Source organism: Oncorhynchus masou, chromosome 32, assembly GCF_036934945.1.
Source record: "Oncorhynchus masou masou isolate Uvic2021 chromosome 32, UVic_Omas_1.1, whole genome shotgun sequence".
Taxonomy (NCBI): Eukaryota; Metazoa; Chordata; class Actinopteri; order Salmoniformes; family Salmonidae; genus Oncorhynchus; species Oncorhynchus masou.
Genome location: NC_088243.1, coordinates 67861322 through 67879322, shown reverse-complemented (window position 1 = coordinate 67879322; position 18001 = coordinate 67861322). Strand labels below are relative to the sequence as shown.

The window sequence follows — 18001 nt, the reverse complement described above, 5'->3', positions numbered from 1 at the left end:
ACTCATTGCATAACATAGCGCTAGACCATGTAATTGCACATCCTTTGATATGAAAAGGTAGCAAATGCGCATGTCAAAAAGCATTTTTCATCTGACACATTACAGTGTGAAGCGTGGCGTATTTCCAAACCCATTCTGATCTTCACAAGGATAAGTCCTAAACATATACTGTCTATCTAGTCTAAATTGAACAGAAAGGTGTGTCTTACATTGCAGGGCACAGAGACAGGGGCAAGTCAGGTAATCTAGCTCTCCCACTGACTTCCAAGGGACTAAGACATGAATATGTCTCTCATTCCCTGCATCACGGTATCTGTGACAAATCTAGTTTAATTGAGCAAAAATGTGGGCCTGACTTGTAGCAAAGGCATAAAGACATGAAATGTAGCTATGTAATGTTGACTCCCTCTGACTCCTAGGGTAGTACAACATTAACATACTATGTACTAATGGTTCAGTGGTGGTCACTGCGATTGTCGACAGTTCAATAAATAAATAAACCTGCATATTAAAGCTAAAGACCCCAATTCAATCGTTTACGGATCAAGAAAACCTGCACTGAGGGTTCACTAAGAATGCTCACTCTGTATCTGTGATGTTCACATTTTAATCGACACACCCCGGAAGTTGTCCCTCTCTTGGACATTGTCATTGGATATTGGAGCGAAACCTCACCTACCCTTAGGATACAGAGTAAACATTCTAAATGAAATTGAAACCTCACCTTCCCTTATGATACAGAGTAAACAGTAAACATTCTGAATGAAGCTCAAACCTTCCCTTACGATACAAAGTAAACATTCTGAATGAAGCTGAAACCTCACCTTCCCTTATGATACAGAGTAAACATTCTGAATGAAGGTGAAACCTCACCTTCCCTTACGATACAGAGTAAACATTCTGAATGAAGTTGCAGTAAGGTTTTCCTTTATCTGAAATCAATTGAATGGAGGCCTGAGTTGAAAGATCTGAAAGCTGTTTCTTACAACACAAGGAGATTATACACATGGCATGGAGCTTGTTCTCCGATCGGATGTAGGAGCGCATGCAGATGACAAAGATGTTGCCGAAGCACGTGGTGGCCGACACCACCCAGACGAAGACCCTCAGGACAATGTTGGCCAAGAGGTCCTCGAAGGAGGAGATACCGTCCGTGTTGGGCTTGCAGCTGCGCACATGAGGGGCGTACCCACAGTACTGGAACTTCTTAAAGTAACTAAACACAACAGGAGAGAAATCAATGAACAGGATGAAAGAGGGAGACTGTCCAAAAACAATCCCTAGCCCCTGAGCTCTACCCTCTAGCCTCCAGCCCCTAGTCTCTTACCCTAGCCTATAGCCTCTAGGCCACTCTCTAGCCCCTAGTCTTTTGCCTCAACCCCTAGCCTCTAGGCAGTTCATGATCTTTAATAAATTGACAGGTATAAGCAACATGGGAGTTATCTCTACTTCGAGCTTTAATATGCTAGGTGGCATTTCTGCCACATTACTGACAACCACACATGTAGAATCTTAATTTGAGACAGTTTGCTACAGCAGAAAAATCATCCTGCAGCAACAGGAAATGTAAATTATTATGTGGATTATTGGACATTTTTGAAGGGGTTGATACATTTTCCATAACGGAAAATCAAGACTGAAATGTCAAAGTGGAAATTATAAACTTCAGAAGCCTTTTTAAACCCGAAATGCACTACAAGTTTGACATTTCCTGCATTGCAGGTAAGTTCTCAGAGTGATCAAATTAAGATCCTACATCTGTAGCATGTCCTTTGTGATCTACACATGTATAGAGTGTAGCGATTAGGGATGGTTTCAGGGCCCCTATCAGGATAGGGGATAGTGCCCATCCAAAGGTTGCACAGAAGCTGGCCAAAAAAGTATGTGATACAAAGTTGTGCTGCATATGGCAGGAGTATTTGGTTTTCAGTGAATCTCAGAATGGACCTGTATTTTGTGTTTTGGGATGACCTTACTCACAAGTATATACAGTGCCTTCAGAAAGTAATCACACCCCACAGTTGAGCTCAATCAGTTTTAAAAAAGCTGATTGGCTATTATTTTATACTTTTTTATCAAGGGAGGCCAAATGCTAGTTGGCCTCCCTTGCATTCAATACTATGGGCGGCAACAATGTCATACTGTTTTTGACCAGACAGCATCAGATAGATGGCCTACACATACAGAGACGGAGCACTCGGATGCTTTCTCCGGTGAGATACAATCAGCCTCTTGTGAAATGAAGGAAAATTATGATACACATAGAGACAAAATATACATCATTATTATTTTATATGTTTTAAAAAATTGTACTTGGTAAATTTTTCCCTCTGCATCCACTGTTTGCCACATTATTTGCAGTATTACTTTAGTGCCTTGTGATGCAAACAGGATGCATGCTTTGGAAATATTTTTAGTCTGTACAGGCTTCCTTGTTTTCACTCTGTCAATTAGGTTAGTATTGTTGAGTAACTACAATGTTGTTGATCCATCCTCAGTTTTCTGCTATCACAGGCATTAAACTCTGGAACTTTTTTAAAGTTACCATTGGCCTCATTTTTCCCTCCTCTCCAGCAACTGAGTTAGGAAGGACACCTGTATCTTTGTTGTGACTGGGTTTATTAATACACCATTCAAAGTGGAATTAATACATTTACCATGCTCATAGGAATATTTAATGTCTGATTTTTTTTAAATCCAATAGGTGTCCTTCCTTACGAGGCATTGGAAAACCTCCCTGGTCTTTGTGGTTGAATCTGTGTTTGAAATTCACTGCTCGACTGATGGACTTCACAGATAATTGTGTGTGTGGTGTACAGAGATGAGGTAGTCATGTTAAACACTATTATTGCACACAGAGTGAGTCCATGAATCTTATTATGTGACTTGTTAAGCACATTTTTACTTCTGAACTTATTTATGCTTGACATACAGTAACTAAGGGGTTGAATACATTTCAGCTTTCATTACATAAAAAAAATATCATTTTAAATTCAGGGTGTATAAACAAAATCCTGAAAGTCAATGGGTGTGAATACTTTCTGAAAGCACTGTATGTGATGTAATGCACAGTTGGAATCATACAGTTGGGAGTGGACATTCAAGCTCAGATAAGGGGCCAGATTGACAAAGAAATGTTTGCAATAGAAAGTACGTATGGGAAAGTACAGTACCAGTCAAATGTTTGGACACACCTACTCATTCAAGGGGTTTTCTTTCTTTAATTTCTACATTGTAGAATAATAGTGAAAACATCAAAACTATTAAATAACACATATGGAATCATGTAACAACCAAAAATGTGTTAAACAAATCCAAAAATATTTAATATTTGAGATTCTTCAAAGTAGCCACCCTTTGCCTTGATGACAACTTTGCACACGCTTGGCATTCTCCCAACCAGCTTCACCTGGAATGTTTTTCCAACAGTCTTGCAGGAGTTCCCACATATACTGAGCACTTGTTTGCTGTTTTTCCTTCACTCTCATGTCCAACTCATCCCAAACCATCTCAATTGTGTTCAGGTTAGGTGATTATGGCGCCCAGGTCATCTGATGCAGCACTCTATCACTCTCCTTCCTGGTCAAATAGCCCTTACACAGCCTCGAGGTGGGTTGGGTCATTGTGCTGTTGAAAAATAAATGACAGTCCCACTAAGTGCAAACCAGATCGCTCCAGGATGCTGTGGTAGCCATTCTGGTTAAGTGTGCCTTGAATTGTAATAAGTCACTGACAGTGTCACCAGCAAAGCACTTCCAAAACATCACACCTGCTCCTCCATGCTTCACGGTGGGAACCACACATGTGGAGATCATCCGTTCACCTACTCTGCATCTCACAAAGAAACACCGGTTGAAACCAAAAAAATGCAAATTTGGACTCATCAGACCAAAGGACAGATTTCCACCAGTCTAACGTCCATTGCTCATGTTTCTTGGCCCAGTCAAGTCTTCTTCTTATTGATGTCCTTTAGTCGTGGTTTATTTTCAGCAATTCGACCATGAAGGCCTGATTCACACAGTCTACTCTGAACAATTAATGTTGAGATGTGTCTTTTAATTGGACTCTGTGAAGCATTTATTTGGGTTGCAATCTGAGGCTGGTAACTCTAATTAAAACCTCTTACACTTATGGTGGCGCTATTTCATTTTTGGAAGAAAAACGTTCCCGTTTTAAACAAGATATTTTGTCACAAAAAGATGCTCGACTATGCATATAATTGCTACTGTTCGAAAGAAAACACTCTGACGTGTCCAGAAATACAAATATCTTCTCTGTGCGTGCCCTTTAACGTGAGCTTCAGGCAAAACCAAGATGACTTGGCATCCAGGAAATGACAAGGATTTTTGAGGCTCTGTCTTTCATGATCTCCTTATATGGCCGTTTCCCCAAGGTGTCTGCAGCATTGTGACGTATTTGTAGGCAGATCGTTGGAAGATTGACCATAAGAGACCACATTTACCACGTGTCCGCCCGGTGTCCTGCGCCGAAATTGGTGCGCAAAAGTCACCTGCCAGTATTTTTCCATGGGGCACAGAGAGAGAAGCAAGCTTCCACGAACTGCATGTCAATGAAGAGATATGTGAAAAAACACCTTGAGGATTGATTCCAAACAACGTTTGCCATGTTTCGGTCGATATTATGTAGTTAATCCGGAAAAAGTTTCACGTTGTAGGTGACTGCATTTTCGGTTCGTTTCGGTAGCCAGGCGCAATGTAGAAAACGGAACGATTTCTCCTACACACAGACGCTTTCAGGAAACACTGCGCATTTGGTATGTGGCTGGGAGTCTCCTCATTGAAAACATCAGAAGCTCTTCAAAGGTAAATGATTTTATTTATTTGGTTATCTGGCTTTTGTGAAAATGTTGCGTGCTACATGCTACACAAAATGCTATGCTAGCTTTGCATACTCTTACACAAATTAGTCAATTTCTATGGTTCAAAAGCATATTTTGAAAATCTGAGATGACAGTGTTGTTAAGAAAAGGCTAAGCTTGAGAGTAGGCGCATTATTTATTTATTATTTGCGATTTTCAGAAATCGTTAACGTTGCGTTATGCTAATGAGCCTGAGGCTTAGTCACAATCCCGGATCCGGGATGGGGAGTTTCAAGAGGTTATTAACTTATCTTCTGCAGCAGAGGTAACTCTGGGTCTTCCTTTCCTGTGGCGGTCCTCACGAGAGCCAGTTTCATCATAGCGCTTGATAGTTTTTGCGACTGCATTTGAAGAAACATTTAAAGTTCTTGACATTTTCCAGATTGACTGACCTTCATGTCTTAAAGTAATGGATTGACTGTCGTTTCTCTTTGCTTATTTGAGCTGTTCTTGCCATAATATGGAATTAACCAAATAGAGCTAACTTCTGTATACCACCCCTACCTTGTCACAACACAACTGATTGGCTCAAATGCATTAAGAAGGAAAGAAATTCCTTTAAATGAACTTTTAACAAAGCACACCTGTTAATTGAAATGCATTACAGGTGCCTACCTCATGAAGCTGGTTGAGAGAATGCTAAGAGTGTGCAAAGCTGTCATCAAGGTTAAGGGTGGCTACTTTGAAGAATCTAAAATCTAAAATAGATTTAGATTTGTTTAAACACTTTTTGGGTTACTACATGCTTCCATATTATTTCATAGTTTTGATGTCTTCACTATTATTCTACAATGTAGAAAATAGTAAAAGTGAAGAAAAACCCTTGAATGAGTAGGTGTCCAAACGTTTGATTTGATTTGTATGCATTTTGTATTTTATTCCAGAAATAATGCTTTTTAAACAACTTACCACAACATTCATCACAAATCTGCCATAAAAAAGTGTCCAAAGTTTAATTTGGGATTGATCTTCAAATACACATCCCAAATCTTTACGATGAAACAAAATGAACGAATTACTCACATATGGGTCAAGTGTTTGAGTGGTTCAAACATCCTTCGCTGTATGTTCCCTATCTCAATTCCCTCTATGCTCCTAAAAAACACAAACAAAAGTTGTTCCCCTTAGGAGCTTGCATAGAAAAACAAACAAAACCAAATATTTCAGAGGCCCTCTTTGCAGCACTCTTTCCACAAAATTGTTGGTCTTTCACAAAGTGCTTTTGATGATAAGCTTTGATATATTACCTACAATGCTATTTGTTTTCTTTCTTGATACATGTGAATGAGGGAATTCCTGATGTGTGGGCCAGTAAGTGCACTCTGTTCCAATACGATAATACATTGAACACATAATACACAAATTACATGTTAAGTGCCACATAATTCTCTTGTATGATTGGGTGCAAATTGAAAAAGTGCATCATCAGGGGATATGATTATATAGTGTATGTAATTGAAATTAGTTAAATATATGGATGGCTCTTTAGTTAGTCTGAAAGAGCCACAGAAAGGGATGTAGAGGGAGGATGTACTAACTGTACACAAATGTTCTTGTGGTTGGAAAAATGTTATTTAAAAAAAAATGTTATGTAGATTTCATTTAAATGGCCTCTTGCATATTTACAAGAACTATATATTTTTTCTACACCTGATATTACTACTAATGGATCCCCTCTCATGTGTGACATTCATTCACAAAGTGAGCAGTGAAAAACATACAGGCTACTTACAATGATTTCAATTTATGCAAGTTATCAAAGTGGTCAATTTGCAGATCCGCGATAGGGTTATACGAGATGTTTCTGTAAGAGCATCAATCATTAGACATAATATCCAACAATAACTATAGCACCATAGCTGTATGTGTATGTCTTTCAACGTTAGTGCAAGAAAAACATTTAAAATATTAAAATAACGTTTGTGCATAGATTTGAGTGTGGTTCTGACTCACAGCTGTAGTAAATCTCCCAGATGAACAAAGAGATTGGGAGGGATTGCCAGGAGTCTGTTGCTGGACAGATCTCTGTGGAGACAAAGCTATTTATTGGAAACAACATATGAAACTTACATAAGGTTTACATGGCTTACATGACCACCTAATCACACATGCATGCTGTGTTCCCATTCATGTTAATGATAGATTCCTGGAATCCATTAGTCTACTTGATAAGCATTGCGTTAAGCTAGATGCACCACATATTTGTGTTCACCATGACTAACATGGTTATGTGTATGCGTATATTGGAGACACTCCAAGACTCCCCACTGTTCTGCAAATCCGGATACCAGTGGAAAAGCATGTTAGGATAAATACTAGGATTAACCAAAACGCATAAAATATAAATCATAATGAACATCTTCTTGGCTTGGGAACATGTTGTTTTCCTATTCGGGCACATTTTGGGTTGCAATACATTTCAGCCCTGTACTGCACTGTATATTTATAGTACAGTCTTTACTAATAATATGGTAGTGTCTAAATTCTTCAAAAAGTCAGTGGAATAGATGAAGATGAGCAGTACCACTGCGTGTCTGGGGATGATAAAGGAAGATGTCATGCAATTTCATGTCTGAGGCAAACAAAACATAATAACTTACAATTCCCCAAGTTTTTGCAGAAATGAAAAAGCCTGTTCATGTATGTAACTGATTCTGTTACTCTGTAGGACGCTAGAAAGAGTTGAAGAAAGACGGTCAAAACAAGAATTATAAAACAGAGAAAGCAATTTTCTTACTTTATTCCCCTCATCTTCTCTGTTGGTTCTAAAAGCAATTAAACAAGAGTGTTGCTGTTGGGTCTAATATTTAGAACCCCTTGTGGAAACAAATTGCTGTTGATATTTGGGATTGTAATGGGTTACCGCCTACTGAGAAAGCCAAGGACACAGATGGGGGAAAAACAAAATCTATTCTGAAGATTGAAATGTATTAAGTCACACTTACAGCACAGTCATCATGTTGCATGACCAGAATGTTACGTTTCCGACACTTTCGATTTGATTCCCCTCCATGTCCCTGGAGACACACAAGTGCACAAAAACATATTTAAAATTAATATCATGCCGATAACAAAGCTCTTTGATTTGCTGACTTCCAAACTTACAGCCAGTTAAGTCTTGGCATTTCCAGGCAGATGTCATCCAGCATTGTCAGAGCGTTGTTCAACAAAACCCTGTGAACCAATACAACAAAACAAGAGCGGTCTGATTTTTGTGCCGATCAAAGAAAACGACACTCCGCCAATATACGTAAGCATATCAAATAGGCCCTTAAAAATACTGGGGCACTTCAATTAAGTGCATATGAAATAACTTGTTAGAGGGTAAAAGCAAAACAAGACCAACTCAAGAAGGTAGAGGTAGAAATGAAACTCACAGGAGTACCAAGGAGCGCAAGCCTGAAAAGGTTGTGGGGGATATCTGATGGATACTGTTGTTTTCAAGGATCCTACAACCAGAGGGTAAAGTTTATTTTCAGCTCTTTTATTAAGTGAAGTATTTGGCTGAGCATTGGTTCAGAGGAAACTGCAGCAATACAAGCTTTTTTGCTGAAGGCTGTCTAAAAATGTGATGTCTTTGTTCCATTTATGTTAGCAGTATGTCTATATTGGCACACAGGATATACAGAATGCGCCAGTAAGGAAAACCTACAACCACTCCAGTTTGTGTAGATCTTGGAACACCCCAGGCATCAGGATGGATATCTTGTTGTAGCTTAAATATCTGAGGCAGAGAATACTGATTTTAAATACGCACGGTTCTCTGAAACAATTCATAGGAATTATTTACCCTTTATTTCAAACATAAGGAACTTTGATGAGAGAAACTTAAATCAACAACGTTCATTATGAAGGACTTAGTTGTTTGATCAAGAACAAAGTTCAACATAACACTGTCAATTGCACGGATGGATGAATATAATAAACTCACAGTCTTGTTAGATTGTACAGTCCTCTGAATGCATTAGGGCTCACAGCTCGGATTCTGTTATGTTGTAGATATCTGAAGTAGTATGTCAGAAGTATGTTACAAACATTCATAGAATTTGTGTGCTGAGGAGAACAACTGCCACAATGGCTAACATGTTACAACATGTTACAAATAGTTACAACAAGTAACAACAATGTTACAACAAGTTACAACATGTTACCACAAGTTACAACATGTTACAACAAGTCACAACAAGTTACAGCATGTTACAACAAGTTACAACATGTTACAACAAGTTACAACAAGTTACAGCATGTTACAGCATGTTACAACATGTTACAACATGTTACAACAAGTTACAGCATGTTACAACAAGTTACAACAAGTTACAGTATGTTGTAACAAGTTACAACATGTTACAACATGTTACAACAAGTCACAACAAGTTACAGCATGTTACAACATGTTACAACATGTTACAACAAGTTACAACAAGTTACAGCATGTTACAGCATGTTACAACATGTTACAACATGTTACAACAAGTTACAGCATGTTACAACAAGTTACAACAAGTTACAGTATGTTGTAACAAGTTACAACATGTTACAACATGTTACAACATGTTACAACAAGTTACAACAAGTACAGAAGCCTCACATTTCTAACATGAACTGCACTTCAGACGAAGTTTAGATCACAGGTTGATTAACCCACCCAAAATTGTGTTTTCTGTCAGGTGTCATATTTAGCCTTTCCAATTTAGCTTGCAATACTGCTAAATAGAACAGACAGGCAATGTTTACCGTATGAGGAATCTTTTTGGCAAGCTGTCAAGCGAGATGAGGATTTTGGCATGGTTGTGAAAGCAGCTGACAGAAGATTTCCTCCATTGAAGTGCTTTTCAATAGAACTTACAGTTGAACCATAGCATCAACTGTCCTGCTATTTTATACATAAAAACTAAATAAAAATGGCTCGCTGTAGATTAGAACAACAAAATAAAAATACCAAGTGGTACATACTTTCATGATATTTTGTTTGATAACATTTTTTTTATAAGAAAAAGAAAATTGCAAGCAACGCTTGAATGAAAGATTACCCAAACAATACTACAAAGCTGACTTTATTCGATAGATAGTTCTTGGCAGTCTATGAGGCATGTGTTCAGTCTTCTCATCGCTCTACTACTTCAATGATGCCAATATGTTTCAGGCACCACAAGATAGACTGAATGATGTGGTGAACAATCGTGAAAGTCCACTTTCCTCACAACCATCATCCAAAGGTGAGTCTTGATAAAACATCCTTTGTAAGCTTGTTTTGGCCATCAAAAGCATCAAAAGGGGACAAACAATGCTTAGAATTATGTCCATGTCTGTCACAGTGGACTTGACAGGTTGGTCTATCAGTGTGTGTTTTTGAAGTGCTAACAAAATTATTTCTGAACGACTGAATGCTTCACTAGCAGTCTACAACTCAACCAAGTGACTTCTCTTGCCTGAATACATTTTTTAGAATAAATATAATGACAACTTACAATTTCTGAAGACTCTGGTACTTATAGAATATGTCACCATTCAATATCCGGAATCGGTTCCTTTGCAGTGACCTGTGAGATGTGAATAGTTCATAAGGTCGACTAGGTAAAATAAAAAATGTCATAAACATAACATTGTGCCACCAAGCAATACTGGGTCAATTAAAAAAGGCCAAAACATTTGATCCATTTTTATTACTTTGTTCTCGGTCCAGTGTCTGTTTAAGGTTTCTATGTGATCACACGTTGTCCCAAATGCAAACAATCTTCTAATTATGTTTCAAATGGGACTGTTGATAAAACAAATCATCATTCCAAACAGAAGAGGAACATCTTTCTTTATGGAGTGACAGAGATAATGCATAATGTTGACATTTGTAGTTGAATCGTTATCTAAGCTCATTCCACCTCGATTAGCACTATGGCCACGTTTACCCGAGTTTACAGAGATACACTTTGAATTAGTGAAGAAAGCATTTTAATTGAAAATGAACAATGTGAAGGATGCTGCAGTAGTCTACAGCACCTTGATGAAAGCTGAGCCAATTGGAGAAGGAATAGTCGGCGATGATAAGCAATTGACATAATTTAATTATTCTGCATGCAAATTGGGCCTTCGAGGTTTACCCATCAAGCAAACAAACAACACATTGTTTTGTTGATGAATAGTCAAGTGGAACTGGATGTCCCCAATATGGAAGGATGAGAAACATGGGGCCCAAATGGGCCATTATCTAAACAATGTAGGGCCAATTTGATAGGGAGACATACTATTGTGAGACTGAGAAAGGGCGAGCTCTATGTGATAATGTATAGTCATTGTTGTCATTATTTTGCATAATGCATGAATTGAAATGATGATGTATATTATACATCATCTTGTTATAAATACATTTTGTAATAATCATATCCTTACCTTCAGTTTGTCTCACATTCCAGTAGGTTTTAGTAGGCTTCAGTATAGAGATTCCACTAGGCTTTAGTGGGCTTCAACAAAGAGATTCCAGTAGGCTTTAGTAGGCTTCAGTAGGTTTCAGTAAAAGATATTCCAGTAGGCTTTACTATGCTTCAGTAGGCTTAAATAAAGAGGTTCCAGTAGGTTTCGGTAGGCTTCAGTATGCTTTAGTAGGCTTCAGTAAAGAGATTCCAATAGGCTTTATTAGGCTTCAGTAAAGAGATTCCAGTGGCCTTCATTCAGCTTCAGTAAAGAGATTCCAGTAGGCTTTATTAGGCTTCAGTAAAGAGATTCCAGTAGACTTCAGTAGGCTTCAGTAAAGATATTCGAGTAGGCTTCAGTGGGATTTAGTAGTCTTCAGTAAAGAGATTCCAGTAGGCTTTAGTCGGCTTCAGTAAAGATATTCGAGTAGGCTTCAGTGGGCTTTAGACGGCTTCAGTAAAGAGATTCCAGTAGGCTTCAGTAGGCTTCAGTAGAGATATTCCAGTAGCCTTCAGTAAGCTTCAGCAGGCTTCAGTAAAGAGATTCAAGTCTCATTTTCCTCTGTCAAAAAGACTGTTCCAGTACAGCAGAGAACAGCCCTAGGACTTAAACCAACCTCCACAAACAAACTTCCATCAAGACACTCGTTAGCTAACTGAGCGAGACACTTCGTTTAAATCCTTTTTCTCTTCCAATTCACAGGAGAAACAGAAGAAAGTATGCACACTTCGAGTCAGATGCAAATGTCTCAACGAAGAAGGCTATCAGGTGTGTGTGTGTATGTGAGTGAGTGTCATTACGTGCATATTATTTATGAACTCCTCAAAGGTGTGTGTGTGTCAACTCACATCATGGTGACGTTAATGGACACTACTGGGACATGGTGAAACTGGGCGCCGTCACAGTCCAGCTCCAGGTCTCTGCACTGGCACGGCTCTGGAACAGCCCCCAGCACTGGAGGAGGAAGAGAGAAGACAGAGGAAGAATATATTATTGTCTAACGCCAGAGGAGGTTGGTGGCACCTTAATTGGGGAGGACTGGCTCGTAGTAATGGCTGGACCCAAAATTTGTGGAATTGTATCAAATACATCCAACACATGGTTTCCATGTGTTTGATGACATTCCATTCGCTCAGTTCCAGCCATTATTATGAGTTGTCCTCCCCTCAGCAGCCTCCTGTGTCTGATGCACATCCACGAGTCATACTGGACCAAAAAAAGATAGCAATGAAAATAAATTACAACAAGGAATTTGGTCAACATTGTTGTTATAGGACTAGCGTTAAAGGGAAAATCCACTCACAAACTATCTTTGTGTATTTTCTTAATTAGTCCACCCACTGTTGATACAGTCTCAAAATGCATAGGCAAGACATTAGACTTTCAAGTTTTTGACTGCTGACATAAAAAACATTTTGGGATTGTATCAACAGTGAACTAATAAAAAAAATACGATCCGAGAGACATAGGAGAGCATCAGGGACCAGTCTTAATCACTGCCTATGTACGTTAGAGACACGTGACTTGTGCTTGCTTTGCAGTTTTGCTTACAGGGGGTCACACTGTTCTTACAAAGGCTAAAATCAGAGACCTTCTGCATCGCAAACGCGTGACCCCCTGCAAGACAACGTATTTGCCCATTACTCCACCGAAAAGGTACAAATTTGATAGCACTAGCGGAGACATTTCAAGATGTGGAATGAGGTTACGGCACAATCTCAACACAGTTACAAACGGCCACAGAGATACAATGCGAAGCTGCAATCGATTGAATTGGGGCCTCATGTCAGAGGCTGACTCGGAGGTTCCAGGAATAGAGAGGATGACAGTGATTATGTGAGTAGTTTAGGTATTATTTGCCAAAGACAAGAAGTCCAGGTTCCGGCAGGACATTTTTAAATGGATAAGGGACCATGTTTGATATAGGATACAGTAAAGTGGATATCATCAGAAAAAATCCTATATATTTGAGGGGAATTATAATCAGACATAAAGGAATGGGAATATTAAAATATCAAGGGTATTCAAATCACGTCTTCAAGTTCTGTAGTGTTGATTTCCTTTTTCATTACTAGTTGTTTTTTTGATCAGTGTCATAGAGTACACTTATATTGTGTCATGACTAAATTATGGGAAGAATGAAAATCAGCAGTCTAATATTGATGTACTGTTGAGGACACATTTGAATCATGTTCTGATGTTCAAAGAAAGAAACATCTGTAGGAACAATGACATCCAATGCAATGCATATCTAATGACTAAAATGAAGAGGAGGTTTGCATTTGACCTGAAGTGTGAAATCTCATATTCCTCACTCATTTCAAAAGTATTTTTGAAAGACGGGAAATTTGCAATTTTAAAATGTTCTTATCAGTGACCTCTGTCCTACTAACAATAAAGTTACTGATGGATTGAAACCCTGTAACTCTGTAACAAAGACATTTCAGAGTACATTGGATATAATCAAAGGATTATATGCACAGTCTTGGAAGAATACAAACCTGTTTATTCAATCACGAAACGCTAATTGCTTGTTATCTGATAGCATGTCAGTCGTGGTTAAAATTAAATTGCATTATTCAGAAACTAAATAAGGACATTTTAGGAACGTTCTAGCGAGGAGATGTCTGACTAATCCTCATATGTTTAAAGCACTGTCTTAATGCCTCGGGGAGGCAGCACAAATGGACCATTCGAAACCGCTAGACTTCCATCTGGCCTGTATTATTCAGTTCCAGAACCACAAACTTAAATAAATAAAGACATTTGAATGTTAGAATTGGATATTAGGGACATCAGGCGAATTGGAGTGAAGCAGTTGCTATATCAAAACTTTGCTTCAGTCGGTACGTTTTGTCTACGTTCAAAGTTAGTATAGTTCAGTAAGTTTTCGTCAACATGTAAAGTTAGTATAGCTGTTCTACCTTTGACCTTACAGTACACAACAGGGTTTCAAACAACTAACTCACACATGTGGGAGGAGCACAGGGTCAGTTGAAGGGTCAGCTGCAGTGCTGCGGCTCTGGAGATACTAAGAGCATGTACCTTGGATCTGAAACCTGGCCATCTAATTGCCAGTTCAACCCCCTCATGTTTTACTGCCCTACCATCCACTTGCCCGTTCAATCCCCACATGTTTTACTGCCCTACCATCCACTTGCCCGTTCAATCCCCACATGTTTTACTTCCCTGCCATCTCCTTGCCAGTTCAACCCCCTCATGTTTTACTGCCCTGCCATCTACATGCCAGTTCAACCCCCTCATGTTTTACTGCCCTGCCATCTACATGCCAGTTCAACACCCTCATGTTTTACTGGCTTACCCCAGCCATACAGAGTGATTTCCTTGAATTAGCTAAATATAACCCGAAGGCATTGCTCACCCATGGCTGTCTAACCATTCACTAAAATATGCTATGTCAAATACATCATAAAGTATAGTAATATTCTAAGTAGCTCATCATTAATTAATGCGTATCATGGATGTATTATGAATACTTTTATAATGGCTGTGTAATAAATATTTTTATCATGGTTGTGTTATAAATACTTTTATCATGGCTGTGTAATAAATACTTTTATCATGGCTGTGTAATAAATACTTTACTCATGGCTGTGTAATAAATACTTTTATCATGGCTGTGTAATAAATACTTTTATCATGGCTGTGTAATAAATAGTTTTATCATGGTTGTGTAATAAATACTTTTATCATGGCTGTGTAATAAATACTTTACTCATGGCTGTGTAATAAATACTTTACTCATGGCTGTGTAATAAATACTTTACTCATGGCTGTGTAATTAATACTTTTATCATGGCTGTGTAATTAATACTTGTATCATGGCTGTGTAATAAATACTTTTACCATCACTGTGTAATGAATACTTTATATACTCATGGTTTATGTAAATGACTAAAGGAGATTTACAGTATTCTCTTGGATGAATTTCTGATGTACAGTACCAGTCAAAAGTTTGGACACACCTACTCATTCAAGGATTTTTCTTTATTTTTTACTTTTTTCTACATTGTAGAATAATAGTGAAGACATCAAAACTATGAAATAACACATATGGAATCATGTAGGAACTAAAAAAATGTTAAACAAATCAAAATATATTTTATATTTGAGATTAATCAAAGTAGCCACCCTTTGCCTAGATGACAGCTTTGCACACTGTAACTACCAATTGGATATTGGGGAGAAAAAGGAGTAAAAAGTATCCCTCCCCAAACAAAAATGGCTGTGCAGTGTTACCATTCCCCAAATTACCAAGTTTTCCACAAATTGTGTGTAATTTGTTAACCTGCATGATTAAAATCTGTGTTCATATGTGTTAGAAATCGAGAGTTCCTGCAAAAACTAAGTCTCCACCCTCCAAAAGGAAAATCTCAGCTAAAGGCCCCTCCTCCCCCTTCTGTGTGGGCAGATGCAAAGAACTCCAGGTGAATCCGTTTAAGCACCGCCTTTCGCCCAATCCTGATATGTTCAAATAACCAGTGACGAAAACCCACAAACCAGAACTAATGCATCTCATTATCTCATGTATCCCATTCAGTACCGACAGATTCTTCGGTCTACACACATAATCTGCCCACGGGAGATTAGGGATTGCTAAACCATGTTTTGAATTCTGTCACTGTACATTTCAAAAGTGCGGAACAAATAGTAATATTGACTATGTCCATCTTAGCTTGCTAATTAATGTCTTCCTCGAAATTACGGATTGCCTCTTATGCGCTCATCATTCCCTTATGCCATAGTTTGTACATGTCAATTGTTATAGGCCTATATCTCATTAGTATCTTATTCATAATTTTAGGCAATGTTGTAAGGATTTCATTCTTTTGCTTACTTTGTGTATTATAATTAGCGCATGTGCTTTTCTGACGAGGAGGAGATACTATATAATGTTGTTTGGTCTGTAACCATGTTTGCCAGTGACAATCTCTTCTCATTCAAATATTTGTTTTCAACAAAAAGTTCAGTAATAGACACATGTAATTCCAGTTGATATTGTGATGTTTGTTATGTTTGCGCAATGCGCTGTCTGTGTGTCAGTGTATTGTATATACAAGTGGATTCTCATGATTGTATTTTCCTTCCTTTTTAGACCACATAGGCCTAATAAAATAATTTAAATGGTAAGCTAGCCGAATCTCTCTCTCTGTCTCTATCGGTGTGGTGTATTTATGTGGTGACTTAAAGAAGAGTAAAGTTGAGGCCTCGACATCTTGCTGAATTTAGCTGAACTAACATCTCTTTAAATTGATTTAGTTTGTAAAATAATGTACTTTTTCTCCCCAGTTTTGTGATATCCAATTGGTAGTTACAGTCTTGTCCCATCACTGCAACTCCCGTACGGACTCAGGAGAGGCGAACATTGAGAGCCATGCGTCCTCCGAAACACGACCCTGCCAAGCCGTACCAATGTGTCGGAGGAAACACCGTACAACTGGCTACCGAAGTCAGAGGGCATGCACCCGGCCCTCCACAGGGAGGCGCTAGAGAGCAATGGAACAAGGACATCCAGGCCAGCCAAACCCTCCCCTAACCAGGAAGAGGGTGGGCCAAATGTGTGAGGCCTCTAGTCTGTCCTGTCGCGGCTGGCTGGGACACAGCCTGGGATCGAACCCGGGTCTGTAGTGACTTAGAACTCTGCACCACTCAGGAGGAATCTATTTGAATTTCTGTCGGTGTCCATTTTTAAAGTGCTGAACAAATAGGCCTACCTCGTTGTAGCTCTTTTGCTTGCATTTGCTTATACTTAGAGCTAATTGTTAATGATATAAGAATAAACATCATGAATTCAATTTAACATAAATGTAATAATGTTTGTGTATGGTTCAAAAGTCAAAACTCATTTTGGCGTTTGTTATTATTGAAGGAGAATGCAGCTCTTATCGACTTACACAAATCCACAAGGATTTGTTTGAGTTCACTCCATGGTGCTGAAGGAAAGCTCTGCTGTTGGGACAGCTTTATGTAGGTCCTAACAGTGTGTGGGCACCGTTTGTTCCCATTATAGTGCAACTATTATGTATTGTTTAGTTTTGTGTGTTGTATAGTTGCTTTGCTGGAATGCATAAAAAAATATGTTGAATTTGCCACACCAAGATGTACATACTAAAATCACCACTGACAACAGATTCCGGAGAAAATTTGCCACACCAAGATTTACATACTAAAATCACCACTGACAACAGATTACGGAGAAAATTTGCAGAAGGGAAAGTCTATCAGTGTAGGCAGATTGATCAAACTATATTAAAGAACATGCTTTTAAATAACAATGAAATGTGAATGAAATGGATGTGGAGAGAGCAAATGGACTAGGATTGTGTTTTTCTGTCAAATACTTTTGAAGAGCACTAATTGTAGATGAGCACACCCCATATCATACACCGACTGTTATATGGACATCTGATGAAAGGCCTCATAAATGTGATTCTCTTATCGTCTATTAATAATGAAAACTCATTTACGATGCCGTGACATTTTGCATTGTGCACTGATTGGCAACAACTAAAGACATAATTATGTCCCTATAAATACTTTCACTTTGAAACATCCAGAGAAGTAATATCCATCTTCATATCCATGCCCAAAAGTAATGAACATGGTTAGTTTGAGAAAAATATTATCATATCATATTTTATGACAGAATTTTTCCATCTACGTAAAATTGCAAAAATCAGAAACTTTCTGTCC

General features: G+C 38.4%; 1 protein-coding gene across 4 annotated transcripts in view; it reads right to left on the bottom strand.

Moving 5' to 3' along the window:
- Positions 1 to 18001, bottom strand: part of LOC135526504 (relaxin receptor 1-like) — a 97744-nt gene that overhangs the window by 10944 nt on the left and 68799 nt on the right. For 3 of the 4 annotated variants that reach the window (XM_064954928.1, XM_064954929.1, XM_064954930.1), the window contains 12 exons: positions 12136 to 12241; positions 10351 to 10422; positions 8811 to 8882; positions 8532 to 8603; positions 8257 to 8328; positions 7985 to 8053; positions 7825 to 7896; positions 7480 to 7551; positions 6833 to 6904; positions 6612 to 6683; positions 5903 to 5974; positions 987 to 1216 (listed from right to left, as the gene is read on the bottom strand). In XM_064954928.1, coding sequence (XP_064811000.1) covers positions 987 to 1216; positions 5903 to 5974; positions 6612 to 6683; positions 6833 to 6904; positions 7480 to 7551; positions 7825 to 7896; positions 7985 to 8053; positions 8257 to 8328; positions 8532 to 8603; positions 8811 to 8882; positions 10351 to 10422; positions 12136 to 12241 — 1053 coding nt within the window. The remainder of the gene's footprint in view (positions 1 to 986; positions 1217 to 5902; positions 5975 to 6611; positions 6684 to 6832; positions 6905 to 7479; positions 7552 to 7824; positions 7897 to 7984; positions 8054 to 8256; positions 8329 to 8531; positions 8604 to 8810; positions 8883 to 10350; positions 10423 to 12135; positions 12242 to 18001) is intronic. The other variant, XM_064954932.1, reaches the window with a different exon arrangement.